General features: G+C 38.6%; 1 protein-coding gene across 3 annotated transcripts in view; it reads right to left on the bottom strand.

Annotated features, from left to right (window-relative positions):
* The window catches only part of LOC100709267 (GDNF family receptor alpha-2), a 69,257-nt gene that overhangs the window by 41,773 nt on the left and 1,022 nt on the right, over nucleotides 1-26,462 (bottom strand). For all 3 annotated transcript variants that reach the window (XM_003452653.5, XM_025897121.1, XM_005457475.4), the window contains exons 2-3: nucleotides 25,187-25,543; nucleotides 10,191-10,277 (exon numbers count right to left, since the gene is read on the bottom strand). In XM_003452653.5, coding sequence (XP_003452701.1) covers nucleotides 10,191-10,277; nucleotides 25,187-25,543 — 444 coding nt within the window. The remainder of the gene's footprint in view (nucleotides 1-10,190; nucleotides 10,278-25,186; nucleotides 25,544-26,462) is intronic.

The following is a 26,462-nucleotide window of genomic DNA, read 5'->3' as shown; positions in this document are numbered from 1 at the left end:
GTGGTGCTCAGCAGAATTTGATTAGAACAGGGAAAGTATGCATTTCTTATTACTTAGGACTCAACTCTTAGAGACCTAAAGAGGATTGGATTTGGATAGAAAACTGATTATCAACAGATTTCCTCTGGGTAAGACTCACTTAGCTTCCCCTATCATTTGATGATGAAGATCCTTCTAGGGACAAAAAAAACTACATGCACATACTGCTGTTTATGTGCATGTACCCTTGTGTCCAAGCTTTCTACTGAAGATCATGCGGTTAATATGTTTACGATTTCAAATTAAAAGTTTGAAAAGTGCAAAGCATTGACTGATTTGCTCATGATGTGCTAAACTAAATCTGTCTCGAGTCAGATTTAGAGCAGATGAACAAAAAAATCAGAGCAGGTGTAAGATGAATAATGACTAGTTTATTATGCTGATGATTGCGCTTATTAAACAATATTGTTATTACACATCTTGCATATTTACTCAGTCTTTTTGTTGTTGTTGACCTGATAGCATCTGTGAAGTGCATCCTCCATACGTCCTTTAATTTTTTCTAGCACAAGCTTTTTTTTCTGTCACGGAAATTGTTTTCAGCTCAGATGCTGCCATAGAAAACGGAGCTGCAACTGATTAATCACTTTCTCTCATGCCTAATGACTTGTTCAGCCACTCTATATATTAGCTGAAATATATATTTTGTTGCATAACTTATGGTACAATGATAGGGCTCTCAAAAGGGCTTTTCAGAGCCCTATCATTGCTGGGAAAGTGAGGACATTCTGTCATTCAGAGGTTCATGCTTACTTCAATGTCCTTCACAGCTTAATTCAGACACATCGACCACAGTAAAGGAACGAGCTACAACACTTGCATCATATTCTGCGCAATGCGTAAAATCTGACACTGAATCGTGTGCCACGTACTGACAGATCAGACGATAATTATGAAACTGTAGCTTATAAACTAGAAGTTTGCATGCCAGCTCACCTGCCTGAAGTGATGTTCACATTGTCAGTTACTTTTAAATCCCAATCCATGCAGTTTCTGAGAAAATTTCTTATTATTACTAACGAAGTAATTAATGGTGTTACAGCTCTTGTGCCACAATGTGTGAATGCACCCAGCTGTCTCACTCTCGAAAAAGACTTCTGGAAACAGCTGGAAGCTAAAAACTAACTGCAGCTCCTGTTAACAAAAATATCAATACTTGTGGGTTTTTTCAGTCTCTATCTCACAGAAGCAATTTTGGGTGTCTAATAGCAAATGTTTTCTTCTCGCGTGATTAGTATTTAGGGCAAGGTGTGCCAGTTTATGAAGTAAAAATGCACAACTAACTTTAAGTTAGATTTTGATTTTCAATTAGAAAATGTGTCTTTTCAGAGGAATTGATAGCTTTTATCAGCAGTATAATTAAAAAAGAACTGTTTAACCTTTATTGATGGGGCTGTTAACATTTCTTAAAAGCAGCCATATTTTTCAGTGTTACATGTCAAATGACAAAAGAGATGAAATTTAATACAAATGCTTGATTAGTTTCTTTGAACTGTCACAGTTTGACATGAACTGTGGATGCATGAAAGTGAATTCTCTTATTGTTATAACGTGAATAAAAAGGGCCACTGTGGGCTGTAATCTGAGAAACTTAGGTTTGGGGGAATTTTCAAAAAACAATGGCACTGAGGACCTTAAGGTGCAGGAGAGACATGCCCAGTTAGCTGTTAATGCATTCATCATGCAGTCATCCTTCTGGTATACTAAAGGTGACACATAAATCTAAACACAACCTTAATACAGGGTCACTGTGCACAAGGTCACTGTAAAATGTAAAGAAAAACAGAATGCAATGAATTACAAAGCTCATAAACACATATTTTTAATCACAATATAACATAGAAAATATATCAAATGTTTAAACTCAGAAATGTTTGTATTTCAAGAAAAATCTTGGCCATTTTAAATTTGATAATAGCGACACATTTCAAAAAAGTTGAGAAGGGCAGAACAAAAGGCTTGTAAAAGTAAGTTGTACAAAAATGAAACAGCTGAAGCAAGATTTTTCAGCCAATTAGGTTAATTGGAAACAGGTCAGTAGCATGATTGAGTTTGAGACAGGCAAAGTTTCTCAGAAGTAAAGATCAGCCAATGTTCACTGAGCTGGACTTTGAATATCTCACCATTAACAGTACATAATAGCATCAAATGATTCAGAGAATCTGGAGACACATCTCCACTACGAGAAGGCCAAATATCAGTACTAGATGTCCATGATCTTCAGGCCCTCGGACAGCACTGGATTAAAAACACGTATATTTTGTCATGGAAATCACTTCCTGGGCTCTTTAACACTTCCAGAAATCACTGTCTGTGAACACAGTTCACTGTGCCATCCACAAAGGCAGGTTAAAGCTCTTTCATGCAAAGAAGAGGCCACATGTGAACATGATCCAGAAACACTGCTGTCTTCTTTTGGCCAAAGCTCATTTAAAATGAACTGGGGAAATGTGTAAAACGGTTTGGTGGCCAGACAAAACCAAATGTGAAATTCTTTTTTGGAAAACATGGACACTGTGTCCTCCAGACTACAAAGTAAAAGGATCCAGGTTGTTATCAGCTTTCAGTTCAAAGGCCTGCATCTCTGATCTGTGTCTATGTTACTGGCACATTTGGAAGGACACCACGAGTGCTGAAAGTTACGTAGAGATTTGTACGAAGGTAAGTAGAGCAACATGCTAAACCACGTACTGTGTCTATTGCAGTAGCATGGTTTCATAGCAAAAGGGTCTGGGTACTAAACCTGCGTGTCTGCAGTCCACACCTTTGACCAGCTGAAAACATTTGGAGCACCATGAATTGAAAACATCAATAAAGAACAACCCAGAGCTTAAATCCTATATCAGACATGACTGGGACAAGATTCCTTAGCTTCCTCAGAAATGTACACGCATGCAAAAATTGCAGTAAATTACAGTAATCTGCAGAGGGAGATATTTTATTTCAAGGCAGCATGAAAATAATCACGGGAAAGTGTTTAAACGGACATTATTAACACATTTACATGTATATACATATTAGCTCACCTACCTTAATCGATTTTGACGATTAAGGACCCTGGATTGTACTTAATACGAGTTTTGCTCACTACCGACTTTGCGGCTTTAAATATATTATCTCCCCCTGCTGGTAATGCAAATTTGGCATGCAGTAATGCAACTTCTGCAAGCGTATCTGTTTCACGTTTTGGAGATGCAAAGCGTGAAATTGACCCGGTAGACCAGCGTGTCTATTACATAGTTTCCCATGATACTGGGTTGCTAAGGTGGTGTAACCTTTTCCAGAAAAGCACATTCATCCACATCAAGTAGAAAATTTTTGATGATTAATAGAAAATTAATCATCAGAAGAGTGCATGTCTGTAGGGGACTTATATTCCTTCTTTAACTTCTCTTTAAAGTATTTTGCTCAGATCATTATTTTATTTTTGCAAATTTTCATACATTTTCACAACTGTGAGTTTCTACCAACTAAGCAGGTTAAGAATACAAGTTTAGCATCACCAGACTTGAATGCTGGCCATACTGCATTCATTGAAGCTGTCAAAAGCACTCCCAAAGGAAAATACTTTCCATAGCTTTCCTGCTCCACAAAGGAACACTTCCACTGCTCCCCTATACAAACCTGGCTCCCTTTCAATATATCATCTCCGTCATGAGATAACCATAACCTCTGCCACGAACTGACAGCATTGCCTGTGTCATTAGTCATGGGAGTGAAAAATATCTGCCAATAACCTGACTGCTTAAGCTTAATGTGGACAGGTGTGCAGGGGGAGGTATCATACCTTGTGACAGAAACCAGACTGCAGGAGCCAGACCTGGTCTCTGCGCCAAAATGTGGCAAAATCTATCTGACACTGAAGTTGATGGATGTGACAGGGAGCATGTTTGTATCAGCTGGACGAGGAAAGTTAAACTATGCCAAGCTATGCTGTGTCACATTAAATACAACTAGTTGTACCTTTAAAGCAGTGACAAAGTCAACGAAGAACTTTATTGCTAACCTAATTTCCTCATTGGCACATTCAAAAGCATTTTTTAAAATTAATCCGATCACTTTACTGTCTTTTTTCCCCCACTATAATTTTTTTCAAAGTAAGCTTACTGTCAGCGCACACACTGTGCATAAAACAAAATTACAAAAAGCCAACATCAAAGTGACTTAAGCCTGCATTCTAAACAATGGCCACCAGGGGGAGACTGCTCTGGTTGCAAAAGAAGTCATGTTGTACGGTTGTCTAGGGGACAATTACGCCACTGCTCACTTGATCTATAACCTCAGATAAAGCTTTCATGATGAGTTTATGGCCACAGTTGTCTATCTGGATACAACGTGCAGGGTAAGCTTCATCTTGGCTGCTCTATCTTGTGACTGACAACCATCTTTTGTTCGAGGGGGTTTCAGTACATGTTATGTGACATCGCACTAATTATGTCCACCTTAAATTATCAGCAAAAACAGTCAAAGTCAAAATATGCATTTTTGTGATGAGGCATGCTTGTAGCCTGTCACGTTACAAATTAGTACTAACCTATAATCACCATCCCTCTTTTGTGATGAAAGGTGCATGGCAGCGGAGGAAAGGAGGATTTAGTAAATGCCACCATACTGCCATCACAGCAAAGAGACTGCTGTTGACAAGGACACTTTATTCAGCCCGAGATGCAACTGTGCTGAGCACTAAGGTGATGAAACATTGCTGATGCAGGTGCACAGTGCCAGCAAAGCCAGGGCAAGAAGAGCACAATTCATCTCTGTGTTTCTGATGAAACCATACTCGAGTACATTGTCATCACTGTTGCTGAAAAAGAAATATGGACAGGCAGAAGTATAGTCACTGACCTTATTCCAAGGGACAGATCCCACAGGATTAAATTTGCTATTTGCACTTTGTCTTTTTTTGTCTCTGTGTGTACAATGCAAGCAAACTGCATGTGCATTCAAAGATATGCAAAATAAGGCTATGACTACACAGTCCCATTAAAAGGAGCAGCTTGTGTGAAATAGTTTTCCAGGTATCACTCGAGGCAATGCAGAAACACTCTCCATATGTTCTGTTTCATTTTAATTCAGTGTGAGTGCATATAGTAGTACAGAATTCTTCTTTTATTCTAGCACCACTTATGTCCCTTATCTCCCTTCCACACAAAAACTTTTAAAATAGCAGAGATTATTTTTCAATTTTCTACCTTTCCTCTTGGAGGGTGTAGATTTCCCTGTTCTCATCTGAGAACAATCCTAACCAGATATCATATATTCCCCAAGTCTCTATATAGTTGAACATTTATAGACATGATTATGAATACTTTAGTTTGGTTTAGCAATCAAAGTGAGAAGTATTTCCATAAAACAAGTGTGTAATTACTTATCTGTTTGCCTGTGGTTTTCTCTCAGTGCCACAATCAATTACCCTGCCCTCAGAAATGATAAATAATGAGGAAAGCTTGCGGTTAAACAGATTTTGGAGAGCAAATCCAATATTTCACCTTGAAGCGAATAGAGGAAACAGCTGAAGCAAAATGGATAGAGTAATGAGTCCCCTGTTGTATCTTAATATGTCTAGGTGCATTGTACTGTATTTTCTTTCAGGAAGGGAGTTGGACTTATAAGCTGTTAACTTTTCTTTATTTATTCATTAATTTTTTTGTAACAATGCATGTTTTATTATGTGTTTGACAAAAAAGAATTAGCTCACAACAGGTTATAACTCTTAAAGGTAGAGTATGGGAAAATCTCTCCACTAGATGTCATTAGTTTACCCCTCAATTCAGGTGCATAATCCTAGCTACGGTAGCTGCTGTAGGACAGATAACTCTGGCTGTCGTTCATCTGCAGTGAGGCTGTCAGTCTGCAGTTTACCTCAGCTGTCAATATGTGTCTATGCCAATTTGCTCTAGAGGCTGTAAAACTTTGTGGAAGTAGTCCAATACGAGTCAATGAGTCAGTGAATCTCACTTTTGTTCATTGACAGTGACACTGAGGTGACTTGTTAAGGATATCTTGAACTTTTCTGGTAAGTGCTGCTGTTCTTTCCCCTGTTAGCTGCTGTTAGCCTCTGTTAGCTGCTGTTAGCCGACATTAGTGAAACTTTCTTTGAAGTCGCTCTAACATTGTTGGACTCTGACACTTAAACTCTCATACAATGTGAGAATGTGATCATACTGTTTATAAGATTTTTTTTAGGATATCTGAGCCTAACATTAGCTGGAATAATGTGAGCTTATAACCAGTTGTTTGTTTAGCTAGCTTGTTGTCAGCAGTCTGGCAGACGTGAGGATCGCATGTCTAATTTGCTGAAAAGAAGTAATTGTCGTAATATTGGGGATATAAATAAGTCTGTTTATAAAAGGTTTTGAGTATTACAGCCCTGAATTCAGTTCAGGAAATGAGGCTTTAAGTGAGGAAAAAAGAAGAGGATAAGATTTTATTAAGATGGCGGTAGTGTTGTCTTTTTTTGTGTTTTTGGACCCAATTCCAAGATTTAAAAAAAATTATAGGTATGATCCTTCGTTTCCTAAGTCTGAAGTCCATACACAAATTGAAATTTGCACCACCTTCTCTAGCCACATACATGAAACACGATTAGGTGGAACAACAATGTCCATCTCCACCACTATTCAAGATCGCAGGGCAACATCATGGGTTCCACAGACCAGCAGTCATTCCTCACTAGTGAATTAATGTTAAATTTATGAGAATTCATCAATTAGTTAGAAGACATAATTACACAATAATCAATGTATATTTAAGTGTACATATTATTGTTTCAAATAAACCAAAAAAAGAAACCACTCTACCTTTAATTAGCAATAAGTGACATTAAAGTTGTTTAAACTGGGAAATTCTCAAGCTAATAGTAATTTATACATGTATTAAAGTCACACTATTTTCATGGTGTGAGCTGAGATTGGTTATTTCTACCTCCAACTGTGGTTAACATCACAATTAGTAATGAGTCTACATGACTTGAATGACAACACTGTGTACTCTTTGAGCTTGAATCAAAAAACATGAACACGGAGGCGGATTTATATGTAACACTTAGACTTGGTTATTATTATAGACACAAACAAATATTGTGGGTTTCTAAATTATAATAATTAAGGTAATTAAAACAGAACCATGAATATTAAACAACTAGGAAGACGGCAGAAGTGTGATGGCCATGAGCGCCATGGATATCTCCATGTTTTTTTTTTTACACTTTCTTTGTGTTTTTCTCTTTTCTCTCTTATGATTCCCTGTGTGTATCTCCCAATTTGTATGCATGCACCCTGCATGTCTCTTTTCAGGTAATTTCTCCACAATTTTTTATATATATTTATATTTTTCATTAAAATTGAAAATTTTCTTCAGTCTACGTGCTTTTATATTTGGCTCCTCTTGCTTGAACAATGAACTAGATTTGATAAACATTTGGTTAAGTTATTTTATTCAGCAAACAAAACTCGACTTTGACTTCAAGCAAAGCACCATGTAACAGCTATGTGTAGTGTCAGCCAGTAGGCTGACCCCAATCACAGAGCACATGTTTATGCTGATGCTGGATGTTGATATTCTATTTATATCAACATAAATGTTTTTATGAAAAACATTCACATGCTTTAAACAGACTCCCACCACAATCAGACTCAATTTCATGACTCCTCATGTCGGCAGTTTTTAAATAAATGATGTTTAAGTAAACAAAATTAAGTACCTTGTAATGATAAAGAAGAGGAAAATGACAAACAGTGGGATGAGTGAGGAAGTAAATCAAAAAGCTAATTAGTGGAATTCACACACAATTCCATTAATTATCACTCAACCGAATAGTATTTCACACACACACACACATACACACACACACTGACACTACAATGATTTAAAACTTCATTTTTAATGGCAATTTTTTTCAGTTACTTCTTTTTGCGGTATTTTTGCAAGATATGCTGTACTTCATACCATAATTAGTGAAATTTAATGTTGTTGTGACCTAAAGACAACCAAAGACCCCTTATTCACGTCCCCCCTTTTTTAAACTCTTATTACTAAATTTGAACTAAAACGGCATTACTCTATGCATGTAATTGATTGACTCTTGACTCTCATATCGATATAGTTTTATTGTCATTATGATATCATAAATATTATTACCTTTTTAGCTTTAATTTTCGAACCGTTTTTACATCACAAAGTGAAGCCAAGCCTGAGCGAAGGCTTGCAGCATTACTAGTATACTTTTTCATGTTTAACTGATTCCGATCTCCCATTATTGATCCCACCAGTCTGACAAGTTTTATTATTTTGTTTTGCAATATTCTTCTTGTTGGTTTCGCCTTTCACTATCCCTAGCCAACGGACTCACACAGACTTGTTGGGTAGCTTTGTATAATATTGCAACATCTCAACCTTACAATGTAAAGTCCACTGAAATAACTGCTGTTGTGAATGTGTGCTATATAGATGAAATTAATATTTAATGGCATTTTGCCTATAGGAGGTGCAAAAACAACATAAACTGAAAATATCATAATTCAACTATCATGAGCTTGATTTCATTTTTTTCTTATCTAAAGCCAAAATAAAACATAATGACTTCATATAACTATAAACATGTGTGCATGTTTCAGTCACATTTTCTGTTATTAAAGTAACAAATTTTGAGGTTTGTGCAGCCTTGGCAGAAGTATACATTTTCAGAATTTTTTAGATGTACTTAAAACAGGGAAGGCAGTTTTCTATCATCTCTAAAAACTCCAAACTAATCAAAGCCAGCACTTTTATATATTCTGGTCTCCCTTTTTCAATATATCAAACAAGCCTATTTTCAAAAACAAGTAAGGCACTACTGATTTAAAGCTAAGGGGATTATGCAAAAAGCGTGTCTTTCTTGTACCTCCCAGTTATAAAACAAAGGAAGATACATCAGCAAAGAGAAAAGGAAAATGTGCAGTCTTCAGTGTTTGTAGATAGCTTTTGGCTAAAAAGAAAAAAAAAAAGCAGAAAAGGAACATACTCTGGAAATTTCTGTCAGAACTGAATTAAAGAAAATGACTGAATTTTCAAGTGAGTGTAGCCTATAGCTCCAGCATTAAACAGAAATCCTTTTGTGTCCAGTAACGTCTATACTAATGCATGCTTCTCTGCAATGCATTTATTATTATATCGGTCTCTTTTAAGATCTGCACTGATTACTGATAGAGTGGCCATAGTAACTAGTGCATTAGAGAAGCTAAAGCTCTTCTGTTGAGGGCCAGGCTGTTTAATTAGTAAACCAAAGAGGAAATCAAACTGAACGCACAATCAATAGCTGTGGGGTGGTGCACTGAAAGTGTATACTTTAGCACACACGGCCAAAAAAACCACTGTATGCTGGACAGATTAAACAATAAGCACCCAATTTATCCAAAGGCAAGGACAGATAACTGGTAGATGGCCAATGATGAACGATTAGCCCACTGCACATTTTTTAGGCCCTATTAAACTTATATTGCATTCTCTCCAGAACAGCTATTAACCTAAAATTTCCAGTATTATTATTAGAGACCATTCAGGAACCACAATCATTCAGTGTTCTGCATTCTCAGCCAGGACAAGTGGCTCACGTATTTCCAGTTATGATCCAGTCCCTTTCTTGCATGTGCAACATGCAAGAAAGGGACTGGAAGCTAGCAGCCTCGGCATGAGCAAAGGATCAAGGATCAAATAAAGGTACAAGGAAAATTATGGAGACAAGTAAATACAGAAGAATTGTGTGCCTGTTGAAGTTAGAAACATACTGGAAAATGATGTAAGTGATGTAGTTGACATTAGTTTTGTTGTACATATCTATTGCATATACACTGCTTTTGTTAGGTAATGATGGGTGTACAGAAACTCCAGTAGTACAGTTTTCAGCTGTTTAAGTAAGAGAAAATCCTGTAACTTACTGCATTTCGGGAGCTGTTTAGTTTATTAAACTCTTTTAATGTAAAAAATTATATTTTGGATTAAAGAAAAGTAGATTTTTGTTGGCATATGCCGACATCATAATCATAATCAAAATCATAATCAACAAACCTGGCATGTTAACACTTAAAACAATCAGAAATCAAAATCCGCTAAGAAATTTGAAATCTGTGCATTATTATAAATTCATCATTTTGTTAAGATAAATATTGTGATACCTGAAGAGATGGAAGCCAGACGGCTTGTGTCAGGGTGCCAGTTGGGTGCAACAGGTTCATACGGAGATAAGTCTTCCATGTCTTCATCTAAAACAGTAAGGATGAAAAAAAAAAGAAAGATTAGTTATCGCTCAAAAAGATCACAGCTCTACACTTAACTGAATCATCAGAAAATATACAATACGTAGGAATGCATCTTACCCCCAATAACACAGAATATACACAAAATAAAGCAAGATTCAATCCATATCTCAAACTTTACCAACTCACACAAAGAAACACTAACAATAAACTCTTTTGATTTTATTTTAACAGATATTTGAAAGCATGGCTTTGATGTAAATGTAGCATTTTCCTTGAGCAATATATTTTTGTTTTACACGTTTTTCATCCTCACCAATGATTATGTTTCTCAATACTCATCTTTTCCATGTATGGTCATATTTTCATATTCTGTTTGTGGATAAAATAATTTGGGTAAGGAATGCAGTTAAGGGAATAACAGCAAATTCCTTCCTTGGTCACTTCAACTCAATGGACTATGCTTAAAGAGAGTTAATGAAAGAAAATGTTACTGCGTCCAACTGCCAAGAACATGATTCCATTTCTGAGAATCTCTAAGATAAGGGAAATTGATGTGCAGTAAATATCATAAGATAATGAGAAATTGCTTCCAAGCTCCAAGAATGTTTACTCGTTTTGAATATTGTATAAAAGAAAAAAGATCTTTATCTTTGGTCATTCCCCTGTGGGGGTGGCTCAGTGCTTCAGCTCCTCTGCAATAAAGGACATTTCTCTTGCAAGAATGCATCTGTTGCTGTTTTAATTTTTACTTAATATATTTTCTGATTCTCCACAACAGGAAAAGAGATGTTTGTCATCATCAAATTCTTTGCTTGTGGAGCATTTGTGCCTGCTTTGGTTTGATTTGGGGAGCAGCTGAAGGACTAAAGCATAAGCAATGCATCTTTCCTGTTAACAATGTGTTGTCTGAGCTGTTTTTATGAAAATAAATAAATAAATAAATAAAAAATAAAATTAGCACTCAACTGACTGAGTCTCTCCCATGTGCCTGCTTCTCTGTAGGCCCTAATCCCACATTTAAAATTCATAGCCATTCAGTGTGATTGAGACAAACCCTCCAGTGTGTAATAGCTTTGCATTCGGATCCTAACAGAAACACAGCGAGGGTGTTATGAAGGAGGCTTGGGGGCCCGCTGCTACAAATGAGAAAATCCGTAACCTGTTGGTAAAAGACTACGCTTCTAGGACAACCAATCAGTAGATCCAATCAATAGATACGGTGCATTTTGTTTATCAGCACGCTCGTCGAGCATTTCAGAAAAATGTGATGCAATCTGAAAAAATGCTTTCAGCTAACTGCTGTGATAATAGGTAAGACTATTGTAGAAAGCTGTGTGTGTGCATGTATGCCTGTATGCCATATTATTGCTATTACTGAGGTATTTATGTCTTCTTTGCACAGCAAATTATAATAAGCAATAAGCAATAATTCAAGTGTTTATCACTGTTGCCTCACAGTGAGAAGGTCCTTTCCTCAAATCTGCCAGCTGCCTTGGACCTGTCTGGACTCTGGAGTCTTTGGAGTAGATATTTAGTCCAAAGACTCTAAAAATTTCAACATTTTAAATTGGCCGTAGGTGTAAATGTGAGTGTGAATGGTTGTCTGACTCTCTGTGTTAGCACTGTGATAGACTGGCATCCTGTCCAAGGCATAAACCCACCTCTAACCCTGTGACAGTTGTAATAGGCTCCAAACCCCTCACTTGGATAAGTGGAAGACAATGAATGGATTGATGGTCAAGAAACTGTATGAATCATTGGATAATAATAATCAGCAGACAGCAATACAACCATGATAACACTGGCTTTGTGATAATATCCATTGGAATGAAAGATACATTTGTTAAACCCTCACCCTTAGCAAAAATATGTGCACATGCACACAGATTAGCTACATTTTAATAACAGGGAAAACTAACGGAATTTTCCCCCCATTTTTCTGCAGAGTGAAGACCACCCCGACTCAGACCAGTGCATATCTGCAGTCATTGCTTTCTATATATGTCTGCATGACCCCTCTTCATCAGAACTGGCAATCATAAGAAAAAAGAGTAGCTCAGCTGGCCACTTTTTGAGCACACGCAGCTATTGACATGTTGCTCAGTTCAGGATCTCACATTTGTTTGAGAGAAAGAAAAATAGTGCTAGGGGGAGAGACACAAAGAATAGAAAAGAAAAGATGCACAAAATTGCAGAGGAAGAAAGAAGCAACACAATCAGGGGCAGAAAACCCTTTGAAAGACTAAACTACTATAACATGGAGATAGAGAACTCTAAGTTCTGTTTTCTGATGTACTGTATGGTGTTTTTTTATCCACAGTTGCATCACTCACAACTCTGTTCATGCGTGTCCTTACATTTCTATCAAGACAGAAGGACTCGAGAGGTTCCAGAACTTGAGATCTCGCAGTATGTCTAATAACAACAATTACCTTCAAAAGCTATAATGCTCTGAAGCCTTTCAAGAGTTCAAGACTACCACCTACACAGCAAACAACCACCTTTACCACCCTTCCATGTTTTTTTTAGCAGCACCTACCGCTATTGTGCATTTAAAAAAAAGAAGAAAAAAGAAGGAAATAATTTACAGAAAAATGTAATGCTTCGTCTTTCAGTGGACCAAGAAGAGTTTGTACTGAACAGAGCCAAATGGAAAAAGGCATGTCCTATCTTTTGCCACAAGCAAAACAACTTGTTATTAGGTTGCTTCCTATTTTGTTCAGGCAGCGTCTTACACTGTAGGAAAGCTTCACAGGCAGCCGAGAGTCAAGCCATTTTAGGCACGTTAAATTTTACAGAGTGTGTCTGTACAGTGTGTATTGTACTGATCCTATAAACAACTAGAAGGGCACTCGCAAAGATCAACATCCACCAAGGTCAATACCCTATTGTGCATTTTTAAAAGCGATCTGAATCTATGCCTAAATTTAGTAGGATCCTCTTTGGCTTATGCTCTACCTTCAAGGCTCATTAAATTCACTTTGGCAGGTTTGTGTAATCTTACTAGGAACAAACAGACAGAAAGATGGCTCTGATCGCATACATCCACCTCAGCTTTTGCCTTGGTGGAAGAATAATGTGAACCCACAACAGTAGCTGTAGCTAATGGATGGTACAAGCCGTACTAAATCATAAAACTGCAAAACACACTATAATCTCACACACACCCTTAGGACTGAGAAATCCCACAGCAGGAGGCCTTGTTGTACTTAAAGAAAACTGCTCTTTGACAGTCACCCTGGACCCAATTACGCATTCATCAAGTAATAGAAAATTCTTCCCAGCTGTTTAGTGATCAGATGTTTTTTAGCCGCAGGGCAACAAGTTATCGCTGTAATTAAGCCTCCGTTTGACTTCATTTGCTCTGACAGTATGGAGCATGACCGAACAGCTCAGAAAGACAATCAGCCCTTCCCTAGTTACAGAATGAGAAAAATAATGCCTTCCGGTGGGTTCACAGGGCTGGTAGCTGCCATAAGGGGTCTTACAAAGCTATTAGGTACCATCACTCTTTCTTTTCATATGCATTATCAATGAAGTTGAAGTCTTCAGGTGGAAACTATCCTATGGATTTTTCGTGACATTCTTGGCAAATGGTTTATGGCTAGAAGCAAAGCCAGCTTTCCATGACTGTCGTTCACCATCTGTTTTTAAAGGTTTCCCTTTAGTTATTGTCCATCAGTTTATTATTCATTTCACCTTGTTCTCTGTTTGTGTTGCAGGAAACACCCATATATACTGCACACATATTATCTCCCACTACTATAATAAGAATATGCAACAAAACTATATCTTAGACTAATTGCAAACAAAGCTTGGCACGGCCTGGAGCACAGCTGGATGTCTTCTGCAGAGCTCTGCAGGCTGCTGCACACGCTCAGCTTGCATGTAACCAAGCCTCTGCTGTCAGAGCTTGAAAAGTTTGTAAATGAGCTGTCTGTGGAGTTTAGGCGTGCCAGCCTGGGCTCCTTTCATATCTTAGAGAACACTTTTAGAAATTAATAAGAAAAAACACTTTTTTTAATCACATTATAATAAAATGCATTAATATTTCCTCCTATTATGTGTTCATCTCCACAAAGACAAGTAGTACCACAAACGCATTTTTTTTAAAAATTGCACTTAATAAAACACAAGTTGAAGGGTATATTCTGTTAACGGCTCAGCTTTTGAAGTTATATTGACATTTTAAACTCAATTTCAAACCATACAAATAGAATATTGGATTAGCTCAGAATAATATTTCAAGTCACAATTTCAATCCAGCGTGGCGTGTTGGGCAAACACATCTAAAAAAAGAGAAAAAAAATGAATGCTGAATTTTTTCAGCCTTCCCTTTGGCTATGTGAATGCAATGTTAATAAAAAAAGCGTTACACTCTCACTTACCTAAATCATCACTATGCTTGGTGCCAGGTGCTAAATGTTGAATATTGATAGGGAAAAACAGTGACTAATTCTTTCACACACTTTGTAGGTGATACAAGATCCAAATTTACAATAGTAAGACTTAAGTACTCAATATGAAGCAACATAAATACTCACTGTAAAGATATTTAGAGCTGCTGAATAGACAATCTGGTTATTAAGTAAGGTATGGCTATAAAAAACATAGGACTCGTTTCTTCTGCTTTGAATTCCTCTATATGGAAGACAGAGGGAAAAAAGCAAGTAGCTATTTTATGAGCAGAGTTAAAGGCGAGCGATAGAGAGAAAAAGAGGCCACCGCGCCTCATAGTTGACTTCTATGATGCGCATTCATTCAGCACCTCTGTGAACCTTTCTGCAGGAGTGAGTCTTAATGCCCACATCATGACAGTATTCAAAGAGCAGAAAGGCCCGCCACTCACTCCCGCCTCTGATAGAGAACCTAGAGAACTCACTCCGCTATAAAAGGCTAATCTAAACCCCACTACCCGGCCCTCATTTCAGCTGCACTGTCACACTCTATACTAGGCTCAAAGTGAATGGGAGTAATTTTCGGCCAGTTCACCTTACAGTACAGAAAATCATTAGACAGATTTACCAGGACAAACAGTGTCTGTTTTGTCATCCTGTTTCACTGATCCCTTTCACATTTGGGGATGAAAGATGCTAGGGGAGAAGGAAGGATGAAAAGGACAAGGAGGGAAAGCTGTGAAAGACCGTATTGATCACACACAGGATCTATCGACAGGTCCCTTCCTCTGATGATGAAGCGGCTACCTAGTGAGTACGGGTCTCCAGCTCAGGGAGGGAGAAAGCAAAGAGGACACATTCAGCATGCAAGAGCCTGCTCGCCGTATCCCCTGACATGCAGGGCAGGTTGGAAAAATGTTCTGCTTATGACAGTGGATGGCTAAGGTAATGGCCAGTGACTGCTACCATTGCTCATAGTAATGATGGTTTCACCCAGGAATACTGTGTACCTTTGCAACTGCCACCCCCCTTCCTCCTGTAGCACCCTCCATGACTCTCTCTCTCTTCTTCTCACTCCTTCTCCGTCTCTCTCTTAAGTTTCCTTGCCCCCTCATTATTTATCTACCATCCTGTCCTCGCTTCTTGCCCTCGCCTCCTGTCTTCTCTCTTGCTCTCTCCATTACTCCTCTTCACCACCGAAGTCTATCATGATGTCCACGGCATTCTCACATTGTCCATTTCGTGTAACGTCCCGCAGCATTAGGGGCCGCCCTGTGGCATCAGAATGATGTAGCGACATATTAAGCAAGTGACCTTTGCAATGCTGACGTTCATAAAAGTGGAGAAAATAAATTACTCCACAAAATTGCGGCATTCTCGTCATTTCATGTAAAGACTCCTCTCACAATGAGGTGGAACAAACTAATGGAGCCCTCCTTACTCTCACTGAAGAGAAAGTTAGCTAATTAAATTGCTATGAATGGTATTCACAAAGGTTCCTGCTTTGAGGGCCAGGGTGTGATTTCACAGCTGAGGTTGGGGAAAAAATGTGTATGTTAGAGGTATGGAACTTATTGTTTAAATCTTCAATTGTGCAATATTCACACGAGCCCTGGAGCATAATTGAGAGCCACCTATGCAATATTCCCCTGTGTCGCAGCCAACATTTCTTTCTTAATTACTTCTTTTATGGATTCAAGAGTCCTGCACAGACTCACACGCCTTACACTGACACGGGCCCATTCAAAGCAGAATCCATCCATTATCCATTAAGGACAGTTGCACTGACGCATTGAATTCAGCTGCCATCTTCTGTGAGAAAACACAATTAACATGACACCATTTACCCTACCACCGATGATTAAAAAAGATTTTCAAGATTTTAAGACAAACAGGGAGGTTTGGGGAGATGTGGCCTCACATTCTGGCTCCATGGCCTTGTTATCCCACCACATTCACAAGGGTAGGGACATGGCGTGAAATGTAAAATGTTTCAGAAGTGTAGTTAAACACCTGCTGAGATGTGTCAGCTTGCTGATATTTCAAGAAGACACATCAAGCAGCACTAGATGACGGTTATGAATCATGTTGCTGTCACTTTGTCGAGGCTCTTTGTATGTTTTCTCAGCCTCGGCGCACTTTTTTAACACGCATTGTCAACTTTGAAACACTGGTCACACTCACTTGGATTGTAATTTACAGTCACATCTCATGGACAAAGAACATACTTCAGCTTGACAGCCTTTCCGTCAGGCTATCTCATGGTGAGTCTGGGTTTGACTCGGTCAATGTTTAACTTTAAAGTCTCTGGATATAGTGTCAAATACGTTGACATTTTCAGTTTTAAGGCTGAAAGAGCTATGTGGGGGAAGTGCGAAAGGGTGGATGTCACACAGTTTAACATTGAGGGCTAAAGCACGAACCCCATCATCAGTCTGAAATAAGTGGCAACACAAACCAGACATTACACTTACTGACTGCTGTTGCTCGGCTACTGGTTATCTAAAAAAAACAAACAAACGAAAACATCCAATATTCCCTTATTGTCCTCAATGAATCCAAGGTGAAAACATAGCAGCTGGTGTTTTCTTTCTTTTTTCTTTGTTAGTGAGTCTACATTGTTATTATAGAAAAAAACATCATCACACAGATAGATATTTTTGAGTGTTTGAACAACAGAGGAGAAGCTTCAAATATCACCCACAGTAACACTTATTAGACAAAAAGTACTATCACTGGCTACCATCTGGATTTCCAGGATTCCTGCCACGATCCACATCCGCACCAACATTTGATGGCTTCAACTGTCAGTGATGAAAAACGTGACACCTTGGTGGGGAAGCTTGTTTTCTCCCACACAAACCAAGGTCTTTTGATGGCTTTGCCTCTGCACATTTTACAGATAACTGAACGACTTAGGTAACATAAGAAACAACCTAACTGTGTCAAGTTTAAGGACCAGTTATGCTATTCCCTAAATATGATGTGATTACTGAAATTAAAGTCTCTTTTAGGAACCGTCGTGAACACGCTTTCGCTATGAATCTGTCTTGCAATTATATTTTCCTGATACATTTTGGAAGTTATTAAATATGTATCTAATATCTGAATCTGCAGCAGCTTTACCGTACAAGATTTTTGAGTTTAATGAACAGCCCAACGTAGTCAAACAAAATAATCTTCAATACAAGATATAGGCAGTTATGAAACCAGATGTAGAAAGCAGTAAAAGCCCAAAACTGTCAGCACTGTAAGAGATTTGTTGAAAATAAGCACGGTGTATCAGTGCATGCTGTTGTTGTAATTAATGAGGTCCACATTCTTTATGCCGATGCCAATACTAATTTCTCAGGGAGGTGAAAACACACACACACTTTCAGAGGAATATTTTTTTTCTTTTCTTTGTTAAGCCACTTGACATTGACCTATGAATTACTGAAGCACTGAAAACTCACCTCACTTATGCGATGAAGCAGTGTTGTGTCTACGCACAACAGGTAATTTAGCAAAGAACCAGTTTTTAGATACTTTATTACTAGCAGCCTGTCGCAAAAACACACAATTTGTTCCCATCTCTTTACCTGAATCTACATCAATGTCAAAGATAACACAGTTTGACAGACATAAAATTGTATTTTGGTTGCAAAAGTATAGAAATGCTGTATATCTTGGCTGATTTCCACTCCCTACACTGTATAGTGTATATTATCTTTACACTAGACTGTATACAGATGGCATAGGGGTGGAATTCAGTGAATTAATCTATGCATCATCAGCTTAAATGCAAATTCTACTACATTTGATATAACCCAGTACTGGCCATAAGGACCACAGCCACTGTGCAATAATAAAAATAAAATAAAGTCATAATAAATTAGAGAATGCTAATGAGAGAATGAGCTGAAATACACCAAATCAGACACCTGAAAGCCAAAGTGCAGAACAGTTAGAAAGTTAAAATTCACACAGAAGAAGAAGTTTCAAAGCTGGAAAGTAGCTGAATATCTTTTAAATGTATATTAGAAAAAGCTGACTAATGACAAAAATAATGACAAAACATCTGAATGAATATTGAAAGCTCATATTCTTTAATCACTTGAAGAGTGGAATTATGTATTTTAAATGTCTAAACTCAGGAATCTCAAATAAAAAAACAGAATATTCGCATAATGTCTTGTGTGTGTGTGTGTGTGTGTGTGTGTGTGTGTGTGTGTGTATGAGTGTGTGCGCACACTCTCACACACATTTTCCTTTTTTACATTGTTTTCAACACTTGACTTAAAAGGTAGCTACCATAATTGTTAATCCATCTAAGACCTACGTGTAAACCATCCACACAAAATACAGTTTAGGCCATAAGTATCTGGACAGATAAAAACACACCATTTTATCTTATGTTATAGTTTTCGAGCAACATCTCTTCGTTAGCCTTCATTATCTGTATGAAGACATGTTGGTTTCAGTTGTTTGAGCTCCATTTCGTCTCACATTGGTACAAATTCTTACATATTAGCATATCTTGGACAAGACTAGATATGCTGCTAGTTAAAGAGATTTCTGAAGAGATGAGATTAGAAATCTCAACAGTTATATTTTCTTGATAAATGGCAGTTAATTAAATTAAATATAAAGCACGAGTGGACCTCATATAGTTCAGTCAAAGCATCTTCTGACTATTGAATTCAGACTTCTTTAACCATAGCTCTCTCCATTTAGATCCAGGGTAGCTGCATACGGCCCAGCTTTGATCTCAAGTGTTACAATGACCTATCTTTCTTTAAAAGCAAAGAGGTAAACATTCACATTTAATAACCAAAACATGAAAAGCATGAAAATGTTTTAAGATGTAAGTGCAATTTCAAAAGTATGTCTTTGCCTGCGAAATAACGTCGCAGCACACACATTTAATAGATTACAGAGTTTCAAAAGTGTGGATGCTCTGCAGGCTGTTTTCATGCTGAAGTCTTTTTCTCTTTGACTTCATAATCTGCCATTTTAGAAAGAGACGTTCACTCGAACACTCATGCTTGTGTCTTCATCTCAGCAACACACATATGCATGGATGAAATGATTTTTATCTATTTCGTACACTTTCCCAGCAGCAGCATCTCTTCATTATCTTTATGTCTGCAGACATGCTTCATTCAGTGGTTTGAGGTCTGTTTTCTCTCACATACACAGAAATTTTCCACACACATCAAAAAGGTTTTTCACATATCAGTGATTTGTGTGTTTGTGTGTGTATGCTTAAATTTTGTCCACACATTCATGTGTTGTAGAGGCTGAATTTTAATAAGTTTAGTGGTTCTGTGACTTTGATGCTGAAATTTGCATTTGGTGGTTTATGGTTTCCTGAGGACTAACTGACAGCTGAGAGTGAAACAAAACAATTTTTAATAGATTTTAAGAATGTAAGACAAATACAAACCAGGTAGTTTAATTGATATTCCAAATACAGTCTACAAGGAAATACCAAAACTCCAAAAGTGTGGGAATATGGGCTCACTAATAGATAGTTGCTGCCATTCAAGTTGAACAAATCTGCAGCCACTTTCTGTCGTGACCTGTCTAGAAGCTCACTGGGCATCAGTAGCTCTACTAGCGTTACACGTTCTTTGAGACATGTTGTTTCTCACCAATTCACCTATTTGTCTGCCTATGCCTGGCCACCATACTGCTTGTCAGGCATGGCCGTCGAGATGACCAATCTGGAGTCTTTTAGCAGCAAACCATCATGGACAGTGAGTAAAGCCGTTTCTGGCCAATGCTTTTGCTGGGCCTGAGCGTTGGTTGCTGTCTGGTCAGCCTCTCTGGCACAAGGACACGATCTCCGCACAAATGGTATCTTCTTTGAACTGTCCTCCATTAACCTTTGCCACTGTCTTTCAAACTTCGTTGTTGGGTGACTGGTGTGCAGTTGTTTCACTCTGCTGTAATCAGGTAGAGTAGCTGTATCTCATTAGTCTGAGACAAAACTGTTGGACTCTGGGTGGAAGTTAATCTGGTGACCTAACAAAATGACAAGAGGCTTGTAATCCATCTCTAGTGGAAAATGTCCTCCAATGAGAAAGCCTCTGAACCCTTCACAGCCCCATATCAGGCCCAAAGCCTCTTTCTCCACTTGCACATACCTCTGCTTTTTCTCTGTCATAGAGTGAGATGCACAGGTTACTGGTCTCCACTGGTCACACTCTCTCTGTAGAAGGACTGCCCAAGGCCATACAAAGATGCATCTGCTGAAAATTTCAGCTCTTTCTTGGTGTCATATAGTGACAGAAGTGGAGCTGAAGTAAGATTTCTCTTAAATTGAGCAAAGGCAGACTGTTGTGCAGTGTCCCAAACCCACTGATTTGTCTTCGACAATAGATCACACAGTGGATAGTGGTTAGTGTCTTTTTCAGCCAATCCTGGGATGAATTTCCCGAGCTGATTGACCATCCCAAGGAACCTGCAAACTTCTCCTGTGTTTGATGGCTCTCCTATATCTCTGATGCCTTGTGTTTTGTCTGGTTCCGGCTTCACACCTGGAGTGGACAGTATGGTGTCCACTGCAGTGGACAATCTATAGGACATCACCACATTTCTTACATCTTTCTCCAGTTTGCTTGCACTTTTCTCCCTCCCTGGGAATCACAGCAACTGAACCTTTAGCTAGCAGCACACTGTGCGACAAATTGCGGCAAGTAGTTTGTGTGTTTGCTTACGTTTGTTGAGCTGATAGAAATGTTGCATTTGAAATTACCTGACAGTTAAAAAACTTTACTTCCTTTATGCTTGAACCTGTTCTAGCGAAATGCTAAAGTACTGAGCCCACAATTAGGGACACCTGCACTCCTTCTGGCCCACTTTAACTCTGAGTACAAAGGCTACAAGTTATACCGTTGAACCTAGAGCCTGTTTTGAAAATGTAAGATGCAGAAAGTACAGCTATTTGTTTAAAAATGTAGGTAATAAAAGTAAAAAGTTATCAGAAAATCAATTGTTAAGTAAAGTACTTAAAAATTACTGTAAATTACAGTAACAAAAGTATTTGTACTTCGCTACTTTTCACCTCTGGTATTTTAACACCAACAAAGTGATTCCCAAAGAGCCAAAAACCTGACATATATCGACATGTTGTGCGGGTTAGGGTTAGTTACAACAGTGAGAGTCAAAGATCCCAAACATTCTGTCAATGCAGTGAAAACATACTTTCACAGAAAAAAAAACCCCTCACAAGTGAACACTATCAGTCATGGATTGGCCTCCCCAAAAATCTGGATCTGAACATTATTGAAGCAGTGTGGGATCATCTTGACAGAGAATGAAACAAAATGCAACCTACATCCAAAAAAGCTGTGAATGTCCTTCAAGAATCCTGGATATCTATTTCTGAAGACTACTTAAAGAAATAAATGACAAAAAAGCTTGCCTAAGAGAGTTCAGGCTGTGTTGACTAATAAAGGTGGTCATACCAAATATAGACTTTCAAGCTTGTTAGAATGTAAAAACTCTGCTTTTGCCATATACACTGTATTTCATGTATGTCTATGTTTCAATAAATCCCAGCACCTTTTTCACATTTTCCAAGCAGTTTCATATCAAAGAACCTGTTGGTAGGGTAGACCAACTCACTCATATAGCTGATAAGCAATAATACTGCTATGATCTATAAAGTACAAAGATAAAACATTTCTCTTCAAGGCATTTACAAGCATTAGAAAATGCAACTGACTCAACAGAGTGAACAAAATGCTTTTTGGTTACAAATATGTTTTTTTCTGTTGAGCAGTAGAGGGAAAAAAAACCTCCTTGTTCTAAGTTAACCTTTGCAAAGCAGCTACTTACTGTAGATGTAACTAAATGCATCCCTGGAATTACTTCACAGACACTCGGCTAAACTGAGTAGGGGTTCACAGATCCTAGGCTGTGCATCAAACCACTGTCAGGCATTGGGATCACGAAACAGTCTTTTGTGACTTAAGACCACACATTTAATTTTAAATGATATCTACATATATTTACAATGATATACTGAGAAGAGGTCTTTACTCCCAGAAAGCTGGGATAGTGGGTTAACCTTGCCTGAGGCAGTGAAGTATCTGTGGGAGGTTTGTGAAAGGAGAGCAGGATGTTGTGTCAATCCCAGTCCATCCTTGGTCCTCATCAGCTTTCTATTCACTGACAAAATGGTTTAGCTCTCAAGCCTGCAGGCCAGGTTCATGTCCCTGGCTAACACAGGTCATGCAAAACATAGCAAATTCTAGCTACAATAAGATTTCTTTATGGATTCCTACACTTTCTGAGATATAAATATATATATTGACCTTTGTGTATTGACAAAGTATTAAACACATTCTCTATGCCGTATCCATGCTCATCACATCAGTAGAAATTACACAGCACTTTAAAAATCTCATCTCTCTTCCTGTTGGCCATTCATATCCTTTGACCTTGTCTAGCTACATTTCTTTGAATCCTAGTCCATTTCTATTCAGATTTTTCTCCAATTGTTTCTCCGTATTAATGCAGCAAAGAAATCTTCCAAAGCTACATAACACTATAAGCTACATGACATCAAACCATCCTGTTTTATCCACACAGTTTTTAAGTGGTTTAGCACCACTTCATGAGGGTCTGCTGGGATTCAGCTTTTCGTGTTTGTTTCCAGAGATGGATGTTGTACACAGATTGTTTCCAGTTAACAAAAGCCTGCTTGACTGCACAATGGATCGTGATTAGATTAAAGCTGCACTGTAAGAGCTTTTTGTTTGTGTTAAAGCAGGTTTTATCTCTAAGGGTGACAGGGCCAAAATGGGACACCGCTGAAAGTATTCTTCAGATGCACATGCTCTATGAAGGACACACTGGAGGCATGGGAGGTCTCTATTCTTGACAGCCCAGGCAACTTACATGACGCATTCAAACCCATTGACTGGTGCGGCTATTTGTTGGGGAAAGGAGAAGGTGGGGGCACAAATGAGGCGCAGTGGGAGAACAGAAAGATCATTACATTTAGAAAAAGAGAAGAAGACAGGAAGCGAGACACAGGGCCTGAGGAACATCCATGTCATCACATTTCCCTTGAACTCATGTCAGGGACCCTCTGCTGCCACAAGTCTGATGAAGTGTAACTGGCGCTATGAGTAGTCAGCCTGGCGAATCACTTCACAGATCACCACACAAAAGCCCCAAATGCTCAAAGCTCGGAGACTTTGAAATGTCTCCACCATTACCCCACGTGTCAAAACAGCTGAGTACGTTATGTGCTCCATGCTTACATGGACGCTTGGGATCTGCCAAATAGAATTTGATCAGATGTATTAACAAATATCACACTTGGGTTAGGGTTCCCCTTTAGGCTGATCTCTAGGGTGCTACATCTCCAGCAGACAGATTTGTCCTAATATAAGGCTTGCATGTTTTTTACCCTTGATGTGGAATGGGAAACACACTTTTAGTGACACTGGACAAGAAAAGAACATAAAAAACTTTGAGCATATGGTTACTGATATAATCTGAGAGGGTGTTAAGCTTCTGCACACGTCCGGCCTCTTTTTTCTTATGTTTTAAGAAATTAATTCTGTATGTAAACTTTGGCCAATTGCAGAAATCTTCAAATCAGATCTGTTGAGGTAATATAAAGTAATGTATAGAGGGAAAATGACCAAACAAGAGCTAAGGCATGGCAGTAAAATGGGTAAACCGGAGGACATTCTGGTACTTTGAGTCTCAAGTGATGTAAGTGATGTTTTTTTAATTTTGGCCAATCACAGTGGCGTTGGCCTGAGAGGGGAAAGTTGTAGGTAGGGCTCTCTAACTTTATATTCTGGTGTGGATCGTTCTTCTATGTTCTATTTCTGTGTATCACAACTTTAAAGCTTTAGGTTTAGGATATATCCAATCAAAATCCAGGAAGCTTGTCTTAAAAAGGGTTTCAACAAATCAGCCTTTGAGTGTGATTTTATGTCCCACAAAAGTGGACACATAAGGACCACTGTGCTATATGATTGTAAAGTAATTACAAGGTAAAATGGAACACTTTAGGTGAAAACCAATAAGTCTACCATAACAGGTCCATCTAATGTAATCCCATTATAGCTCCATTACATCTGAGAGGGTGAGGAAAGTAGGAAAGCATATATTTTTCATCAGGGGCTTCTGGGTATCCCTGTAAGAGGGCGCTGGGGAATAGGGCATCAACAGTGGGTGTGGTTACTTCTTGTCTTTGCTCGGAAAACAATCTAACTGGTACTCGACGTCAGTAGATTCATAAAAAAATAAATGTCAGAATCCTCTAGACTGTGAGTCACATACATTGCTATCAATGAAAGTATGCTGCATATCTGTCACAGGATAATAAACAGCTGCTTTTACTTGCATCTTGCTGTACATGACCACAGAGCTCACGCAAAAGAACTGAAGGAGGGGTAAGAGGGGCACTGTGGACCTTTATTATATTGCTCACTCTAAAAATGTACAGTTAAAATTTGGTAGTATGAATTTTGTGAGACCTTGAAAGCACCTGCCTCCTACCTTCATTGCGTCCCATGTTTATAGACCAGTAGATCTGTAGACACTGCTGCTCCGTCTTCAAGGACCTCTTGCAACGGCAGTTATACAGAGGGCTAACCAGCAGCACTTCCAGTGCAGCCTGGCACTCCCTGTTGTTATCTAGCATGGCATCTTTCTCCTTGCCCACAAGGCACTGGCGCATCACTCGGTACCAAGAGCTGCACTGAGGGTCCTGGTTACACATTTCACTTGCCTCGATGCAGTTTACCCATTCTGGCTGAGCTCCAGGCCCAGGTTTGATGCTTGAAGATCCTGGAGCACTGTTAGCCAAAGACACTGGCAAAGCTGAGGGAACACCCCAGGAACCTGCTGCCTCATCTATGTGGAGAGAAAGAAAAATATGTGGTGGTAAAAACTGAATGGTGACCGAGAAACTGCAAATTAATGTTTGGGGGTTTAGTGTTTTATGTGTACTAGTATCTGTCTATCTATCTTCATGCTTTATCCTCTGTTCCACTTATGCAACAAGTTGTATGTGGGAACCAACCGGATCTGCAGCCTATTATAGGCCCATACCTGCCCAAGCATCTTTAAGGAAGCCAGTTAGTAATTCCTCCGGTGCACATTGCTCAATCACTCCTCCTATGCATTGTTTTGCTATGTCTCGTTTACTTTATAGCGGGTCATTTAGGTGCTTACCGAGACAGATTTTTGGTGCATTTAATGCAGCAAAAGAGAACTAGACTGCATGCTTCAGATTCTTATTAAATCTAACCAAGGGAATATCCAATCACTGAATAATATCTAATTATATCATGCCAAGGACTACACTTAATTTACATCTAGGTAAGCAGAAAATGAGCTTACACAGAGTAAACAGTAATCCACAGAGCAAGTCTCAAGTGTTGCCATTTGACAAGAGTTAAGATTGAAACGCACCTTCACACACGCGAAGCTAAGTACACAGAGTTCTGGTGAAATGACAAGAGAGACCCCTTGTGGGGATGTTGTGCATTTAGATCAGGGGAAGAACAACATCAACCGGAGAGCAGCGGGTCAGAAAAGACTTACATAAAGTTAAACGTTAAATTATTGTGAGGCTGTCAGTCAGCCCGTCAGGTATGTCATTTAAATGCGAATGCATGCGTTTGGGGGAACATACTGAAAATGCTAGTGTGATCATAATGATGGTGATGACGATTTGTGGTGGTGGTGGTGTTGGATTCCGTCATGTTCAACTAACTAGCAAAAATTACATATATATATTATTCTTGTGCAATATTTTTGGCTGACTGAA

Source organism: Oreochromis niloticus, linkage group LG12 (assembly GCF_001858045.2).
Source record: "Oreochromis niloticus isolate F11D_XX linkage group LG12, O_niloticus_UMD_NMBU, whole genome shotgun sequence".
Classification (NCBI taxonomy): Eukaryota; Metazoa; Chordata; class Actinopteri; order Cichliformes; family Cichlidae; genus Oreochromis; species Oreochromis niloticus.
Note: the sequence above shows the minus strand (reverse complement) of the source record. Positions and strands in the feature narration are given on the sequence as shown.